This window comes from Myxocyprinus asiaticus, chromosome 20 (genome assembly GCF_019703515.2).
Source record: "Myxocyprinus asiaticus isolate MX2 ecotype Aquarium Trade chromosome 20, UBuf_Myxa_2, whole genome shotgun sequence".
NCBI lineage: Eukaryota > Metazoa > Chordata > Actinopteri > Cypriniformes > Catostomidae > Myxocyprinus > Myxocyprinus asiaticus.
The window spans coordinates 14,951,790-14,960,586 of NC_059363.1; the positions used below are offsets into that span (position 1 = coordinate 14,951,790).

Here is an 8,797-nt window from a genome sequence, read left to right on the forward strand (position 1 = left end):
CACACACAACTTGACAAGGGCATTTAACTTAATTCACTCTCCAGCCAATTAAGCATAATATCTCTTTCTTTCAGCTGGGCATTTGTAAACTGGCACATTAGCATCAGTGTGTTGTGTGTGGTTAGCATTTTAGAGGTGTGATATTCAAAGTCTACACAGTAAATTTGTCAGAGTAAAATTTACTCAAATTGAAGAAAATTTTACTCTATGCCAGATAACATTTGGTCCCTCTCTGAAAAGAGTAAAAGTTACTCTTTTGATAGAGCCGTTTTTCCAGAGTTAATTATGCTCAATTTAGTGATAATATTTGACTCTTTCCTGTGATATTTGACTCTATTTAGTGTTTTTTTTAATCAACTCTCGTACAATTTTACTCAGTTCAGAGCTAAAAGAAACTGACTCTGCTACTTTTTAACTCTGTTCAGAGGATCTTCAAATTTACTCTGCCACAATTTACTTCCCCTCCAGAGTTGTTTATCATCAATTATGAGTGAACTACAAAGAATAACTCTATCCAGAGTTATTCTTCTGAATTACAACATTCATGTTTTACCCTCAAAAAGCCCTAAAATATAAATGAAAAACTTGCTTTTCAGTCTGAAAATAAAATCAACAACAAACTGTATACTCATGTCTCACAATTTTATTTTTCAAGCACCTGTTTAAACAATATTACACTTACACTTAATTCACTTGTGATCATAAAAAAATAAATAATGAAAACAATAATACTAAAAAAAAAAAAAAATTGTGATAGTGATAATGTAAGGGAGAAGACGAAGAAGAATTACATGAAACAATATGGTACAATATACAAATCAGAATCACAACCATAAGACATCAGAATGTCAAACAACTTGTGGTGCAAAATATCCGTAATCTCCAAAACAGAAGGTGCTTCTGTGGTATGTGCAACTTTGTAAGCATGGATATGTTCAGCTAAACAAAACGTTTTCAGTGCAGTTGTTATCAAAAGTACCTGCTCATCTTTGATAACAATATTCTGGATTACATGAAATACAGGCATGTCATTCTGAACTTGAACACAAACCGCTAACCCTAACCGATAAGTATTTCCACAGCGCTTGACCCATTTCACATTTAGGACCTTAGTCCACATAGGTACATTAAGTTTCTCAGCCATCTCAGCACCAACTTCCATTTCATTCAAGGGGGCCATTTTCCCAGGACCTAATTTCATGTCATTTGGATCAAATGTTTGCCAAATGTAAGCCATTTGGCACTGGTGTTTCTTTGCTAATGTTTTCGTTATGTTTTTAAAGCTTTTCAACTGCTTTTTAAAAAGTTATGCTTCGCTTCGTAACGCATGCACCAACAATGTAGCAGTGGTCCAATTTTCTGCATACAACTGGGGTAATGCACCATAAAATGATGCTTTGGCAACAAGTTCTTATCAGGAAACAAACGCTTAAACTGTGGTGCTCTGCAATCAGGTGTTTCAAATAAATGGTGATACCAGTGGATATAACTGAAGAAAACACTATATTGACTATCTGAAGCAATAAAATGAACAAATACCAGTGCTGATCATTAGGACGCACAAGATCTCCAAACATAATGGGCAGATGACGCAGTAAACACCAGCTCTGAGTGGCATTTAAGCCCAGGTCATTGGAACCCTCTCTTAATGCTACACCAGGAGGTTTGTTGTTTTGTTCCATGAAGCCATAATTAAAACTCTGAATTCGTCTGTGTACTTCTGCTGATGTGGTGTAATTGTCAATCAGGTGCTGAATAAGTAATTTCATCTCATATTGTGCAACCCCCTCTAATATATCATGCATGATATCAACCGAAAAATTTGCAGTGGTGTGGAAATATTGCAAAGAATTTAAAAGGCAAGACTTTTTTACTCCCATTACATAAGGTAGACTGGGATTGCTCTGCATATTCTGACAGTGTTCAGCATGAAGTTCTTTAGTTCGCACTGACATCTTTGGACTATCTTCACTGAACTCTGTCTGAAAGTCTTCTTTCTCTAGCAGGCAAAAGCGGCAACAGTACCTAGCACTAAACGATTCCACAAAACCAAATAAAGAATGGACACCGAGGTTGTCACCAGTAACTTGGACAATGGTTCCATAAACTGTATGATCAAATAAAGGAATCTGAATTCCATTGGTTTCCAGTGTTGAGATATCCTGGACAAGCGGCCCTAGTATTTTATCAAACCCATAAGTTTTGATATCTTGTGCATGAAATAAAGCAACTAAATGGATATTTAGTAAACTCGAGTTGTATTTAGGGGAAATATTTCTAAGGGTAAAATAGATAGCTCCTAACTTATGTATTCCTCGTTTTGATCCAAGGGGGTTTGAGCATTCAAATTCATCAAAAAAAGCTGGATCTGAACTGCATGTCTTTGTTTTGAGAAGAGCGCATGATTCTTAAAGAATTCTCCATCGTGTATGTCATAAAGACAATTTGGTCTTTGTTGTGAATCTCTCGTCATCATATCTTTAATGTTAGGGTGCTTATAAATGGACTGTAATGTCTCAAGAATTGGTATATATACAAATTTATCCTTAACAATGGTTTGGGCATAAGTTCCAGTTGTTCTGTTACGCCGTGTAGCAAATCTTGTTCCGAGAACATATTCAACAGGATCTATTTTTCCCCATTTCTCTGAAAAGTACTGCATTCTCTTGCTCTCAAGTGTTTAATGCCACAAAAGGATTTTGCATTTTTTCAAAACACTGATCAATTTGAGACTCAACAGCACTCTTTATGGGCTCCTCTAAAGATAGGCTGTTTTTCACAGATTCTTGAGTTTGACTATGAACGTCTCCAATCACTTCTTCTAGAGCACTAACAACATAGTTAATAGTTGTCTCTGCGACACCAGCAACTTTTAGTTCAGCTACCACTGTTGCACAACTGTTTACTATATTTGTTTTTAAGAGTACAGACTCACAAGGTGAATTTTGGTTTGGTAAAACACCTACATCCCCTAATGAAATGGAGTTGGTGGTGGATGAGCTTTCACCATAATCGGTGCGTGAACTGTCAATTGCACAACACTTGCTGAGATGCTTTCGTAATCCAGAAAAACTATGGTAAACATGTGAACAACCTCTTTGAGCACATTTTAACTTCAGACTTTTCCTGGACAAAGGCCATGAACTAACTTAAAGTGCCTTATAAGGGCATTGGCACTAGCATGCTCCCTTTTACAAATGAAACAATTCATCTGCTCACTGGAGCATTCTAGCTCTCAACTCAGCCACTCTGGGATTCACCTTGGTGGTTTCAACATCTATGTCATAGACAGTGGTTTGCAGAAAGCTATACACATTGGTCAATTCCTGACAGTATGAGGTGCCAAAGACAAAGTGAGCTTTGAAAAGCTCATCAACACAGGCTAGTGAATTAGAGGCCTTACAGGGTAGAGCATGTTGGTCAATTACAATAAAACAAGACTGGACCCTACTTCTCTTCGGCCCAACAACAAGTAGATATGGCTGGAGACTCTCTCCAATGCTATCCAAGTGCCCTTGGATACTGGTTCCGGTCTGTAAAAGAATGAAAACACATTAGTGCCAATGTGACTTAACAGATAAAGTCAATATACAGCATGAATAAAGATACAGTGATGTCTTCCACCAAAGTTTCTCTATTACATACTTCCAACAGATTGTTACTAAGTATGTGTTAAGTAGAAAAGAATAGCACAAGAACAATAATTTAAAGGACAGGTTATCTTTAAGAACCTGTATGAGAAGTAAGCATGTTCAAGGTCACATAGTAACACGACATTATGAACTAGTGTCATTTGATCAGCTTCATCAGTAGCTTCACCTTGATGAATTTCACAAGACAATCACATGCTTGTCTAGCTGAGATTTTTCCCGGTCTTTTGCGGCCTTGACATGAGGGTGGCAAAAGGTGAACCAGCATCAGAATGGAAGACATATCGCTGTCCCAACCTGGAGACACGGAAAACAAAATAAACAAAAAAATAATAAAAAATAGGCTTTTAGGTTTGGTTTTTAGGTAGAAGGGGTTGAACATACCCTCCTACTCATTTTAACTTGACTTATCTTCAACTTGGATGATGTGCTGGTATAAATACATTAACCACTCCAGTACCTTAGTTTATACTGCACACAGATTCAGTATTAACAGCACATTCATGGCCAAGTCTTGATGACAACAGATGTGTGGATGAATTAAGGTGAAACCTCTACAGATACTGAAATGCGGTCATACAGTTAAACTTTATCTACAACATGTCAACCATGCGTCCCAAATGAAAACAATTTCAAACTGTAAATCTGCAACTCCTGTACTAGGCCTTTGAGAAAAGATCAGGGTAGAAATGTTAGAGAAACAGGTAATTATCATTCTAACAGTTTACCCATTGCAAGTCTGTGTTGCATAGCTTGCATATGAATCATGCATGTCTAATGGGTAAAGTTGTGACCAAAATTGAAACTCTATATATCTGAATAAAGCTATGCTTTTCATGAATGCATAACTTCCTCTAAAACAATTTAGGGTATAGCACAATAGTTACCTTCTTCAACTTCAGTGGCTTCAGCATTTTGGATGAGGTCTTGGAGCTCACTAGTCTGTGTGAGGCCATGGCTCTGTGCAATAACCTGTGGTTTTATGTTGGTAGACCACTTCTCCAACAACTTTGCAGAGGTCGCATCACCAAATAGAAGTCCAAAATCTTGATCAATCTGTACAAAATAACAAAGATAATTAAAGTAGGTACCACAGTAGGAACTCACTTTGTTTACCTAACGAGTCTGTGTTACTGCAGAACAACAATAGCACTTGATTTCATATTTGTTTGTTTGTTTAAACAATTGAAGTCTCACATACCAAGCCTGGTATATCCATGAATCGCGGGAAAATGGATAGAATATCAGATGCCTCTTTAGGGTCGTGCAGCATCTTCTGGCGATAGGCCAGTGTTAACCTCATCTTTTCCTTTACCACTGCCTCATCAGCTGTATGCTTCATCAGGGCAATTGCTTCCTGACACTGACGTTCATCATTCAACCAGCTGTCTTCTTTGTAGGGATCCCTGTCAGCAGTTGGCCCACCTGAAAGTGTTTAAGACAATATGAAAACCACATTTGTAGTCCCTTTTCTTTCCAAAGCACAACATACCAACACTAGATACATGACAGGAAATGACAGGAAATAACATGGAAAACATGCATATATCCTAGAGTGACATTTAAATTTGCCCAACGCTGATGATTATGCAAAGCATGTTTGCATTTAAAAAGAACAGCGCTTATATACTATGTAACTCTTGACCTCATTCACAATATGACTTAATGACAGACCAATTTGGAACAAAAGAATACTTCAAAGACAAGTCACAAATGTTAAGATGAGTAAAATAATCAAGTTGTATGTTCATTTGAAAAAAAAAAAAAAAAGTTATTCAAGCCTTGCAGCCAAGCTAATAAAAGCACTGACTAAACATCAAATATTGCACCTGTCTGTGGTTGCCGTGGGCGTTTCATCCGTCCCTCTGATCCTTCTTTCTGCAGCGTTTTAATTCTCCATGCCAAATATCCACTTCCATCTTCTGCATTGTAATAATGCTCCTATGACCAGAACAATACACAGACCTAGTTGTTATACATTACACGACTAAGGAAATAAATGCCATATCAATTATAATGTAGATAATCTTTACTCTGAAATATACAGAGTATATCCTCCTCCTGTAAATCAAAAAGACTGAGAGGCAAAAGCTACTTACATAACCAAGTTTGCTCCTGGGGTCAGCCAAGTATGGGAATAGGGAGATGATTCCCTTCGCATATTCTTCCTTCAAACGTCGGGAAGGGCTTGTTCTACACACAAAAACATAAACCAATTACAACCCATAACATCATAAACATCAATTTACAAATTACTGTATGAACATCCTACCCATGTTCATTTGTCAAATGTGCTACCAAGATTTTCACCATGTCACGTCTTCTGCCATCTGACAGACTTTTAGTGCGAGCGTATTCATTTATGACCTTCTCGCCTCCAGGGCTGCTCTTTAGGATATCTTCGACCATCTGGAGAGGGAAATGATGTAATATTGAGCAGAGATGAGAAATTAACAACTGACAAGTGTATATAGTTCCAAATATCTTTACTATTTAAGTAATTCTATATAGATGTAATTCAGAGGCAAGATTGGTGATCCTTACTTGGGCAAGACGACGTTCCTCAGCTCGATTTTTTTCAGGAGGACTTCTAATCAACATTGCTGTGTCATCAGACTCTGATGTGCCCCCAGCATCTCCTAATGAGCTTGAGCTTAAAGAATCTTCAATATAAACCATATCAATGGTCTGATTATCTGTTCATACTACTTTGATACCATGCTACACAGCTATTAAGAATTAGTCCAATAGACATATTAGCCTGTGCAAATCAGTGAATTGGTGAATATTGCTGAGAATAAACACAAAACTTAATAAGCATGTCAAACAATTTACCATCAAAACTTGCTGTGCCTGGGATGAAAATTTCTAGGACACCAAGGTCTGGTCGTGTCAGCAGATATTCAAATGCTTCCTCATCAACTTCTGTCTTCGAGTCATCAAAGACTTTAACGTCCATTGTAGGAAGATCAAATTTCTTGGCAACTGAAGGAAGACAAACCATTGGCAAATTGACAAAGGACAGCAATGCCAAAAAACACAAACAGTTGTTTTTATACCCCATAAGATACAATCATACACTTATTTTATTACTATTAAAAACTAATTTTTCAGAGGGAAAATTATTAAAGATTTTAACAATGTTAAAGTTTGTTATTTCTCACCACATTCCAAAAACATCTGAAATGTAAAAGGTGTTGGAGAAAAAATATATTTCTTGCTATCTTTGAACTTCACTCTGACAACATTGTTGGTTTGCATCCTGAAGGAACCAAAAAGACAAAGTTAAACAAAAGGCGATAACACTCACAATCAGATGAAAAAAAGAACATTCGGTAACCCTTTAGAATACTGTTCGGTCATTAATGAATAACTACACAGGAAAAAATGAGTAATGCACTATTAACATTCTAGTAACTACTATTAACTAACAAGAAATTCTGATTAACGAATTAGTAAGAAATAGCGTTCAGTTGAATGAGGTAGTTCACTATTAGCTACTCAATAACTATTTTTTCATACCTCCCAGAGGACTACTAAGAACTACTGTATACAGGTTCGTAATTAATGTGAATAATGTATAATATAAGGTAATGGTAACCCACTAGTAATGACTCAAGTATTACCAAATCCATCTGAAAGAATTACTATTCAAAATCTTACTAAAATCTCAAAAACTTCAGTCATTACTAGGGGGTTATCATGCTTTTCACTTTATAATACTGATCCAAATAATAAGTAGTTCCTTCTGAAGGATGTAGTAGGGTAACACTTGAGTCATTACTATCCAAAACCTTACAAAAGACTCAAAAGTTTACAGTGACTTCAGTCAATATTAGGGAGTTATCATGCTTTTCACTTTAGAATACTGATCAAAATAATTAGTAATTCCTTCTGAAGGATTTGGTAATACTTGAGTCATTACTAGTGGGTTATTTGTTCCTGTGTTTCCCATTATTCATTAATGACGGAACAGTATTCTAAAGTGTTACCGAACAGGCATTAGTGCACTACACAACATTAATTATCTTTGTTCACTAATGTGTTTTTAATTTGTAATAACTGTCTAATAGTTCTGTTAAGGCATGGTGCTCAATGCTCACCCACATAAAAATTGCCTCCAGCAATCCAATTAAGGCTAACGTTAACTTAACTCTTTACAGAGTCAAGTACATGTGGTGCACAACTCGAGCCGCTGATTACAATAGTTTAGTGGACAAACATTTGATAGGCAGCTAGCTAGTTTCACTGTTGTCAATTAATGTTCATGTAATCTATATGTTAGCTTTTTGCTTTCAATATAACTTTGCTTAACTTAGTTCTTGAGGCCAGCTTAAATTAAGGTTAGGCTATGTGTTTGCCTCCACAGTGAAGCTAACATTAAATTAGCTAAAGTAGGTTTTAGTAAAGTTTGGTGCACCACAGCATCTAACAAGTGATTAGTGAATTTTCCTCATTAGCTAGCATTGTGTCGAGCACTAACGTTCACGTTAAACTTCGCATCAAGTTAACATGAGAAAGCTATCTCTATAATATTCAAAAAACGTGGCAAACTGATCTCAAAACAGAGGCGAATATTATGAAAATGAATAAGACTTTGAAACTTTACTTACTTTAACATCCAGTAGAAGCGCAACTTCTCTTCTAAACCCACAAACGGCAGCGATCGCGATGGCCGTGACGAACAGTAATGGCGGATAAACTAAACTTTGGGAGGATAATTTTGGGGAGGAGTCACAGTTACTCTTTAATTTCGCTCCCACTCTACTGACACATTTTACTCTGTACACTCAAAATAGAGCAAAAACAACTATTTTTGAGGGGAAAAAAATTAACTCTGGAAAAACTACTCTGCCATTTTTCCTGTGTATCAAGGTGTTTATGACATCATAATTGTCAAAAAGGAGGCTACAGTAAATGGAAAAAGCAGTATGCAGAATTTGCCGACATTTCAAAGCAGTGAGAGTGATTTTTTTTCTTTAGGTTAAATAGGGTCAGCATTTGGGTGTATTGGGTGTAAACGATGAATAGAATCCGTGCTCTTTATGTAGGGAATAAGGGGTGAAGGGTGGGACTGTCAGAGAAGAGAAGAATCTCTCATGGCCTCATCTGTGAAACATCAGACAATCATTGTAAGGTTTAGTGGA

The 8,797-nt window shown here is 36.6% G+C and overlaps 1 protein-coding gene across 1 annotated transcript; it reads right to left on the bottom strand.

Annotated features, from left to right (window-relative positions):
• Nucleotides 1-633: 633 nt before the first annotated feature.
• LOC127411535 (uncharacterized) lies at nucleotides 634-8,500 on the bottom strand. The gene is made up of 11 exons (XM_051647195.1): nucleotides 8,264-8,500; nucleotides 6,815-6,912; nucleotides 6,486-6,635; nucleotides 6,195-6,313; nucleotides 5,923-6,059; nucleotides 5,750-5,843; nucleotides 5,480-5,591; nucleotides 4,852-5,075; nucleotides 4,538-4,706; nucleotides 3,820-3,947; nucleotides 634-3,533 (listed from the first exon to the last, which is right to left on the bottom strand). Exons 1-11 carry the CDS (start codon nucleotides 8,269-8,271, stop codon nucleotides 3,216-3,218), a joined length of 1,557 nt encoding a protein of 518 aa, XP_051503155.1. The 5' UTR covers nucleotides 8,272-8,500; the 3' UTR covers nucleotides 634-3,215.
• Nucleotides 8,501-8,797: the final 297 nt, after the last annotated feature.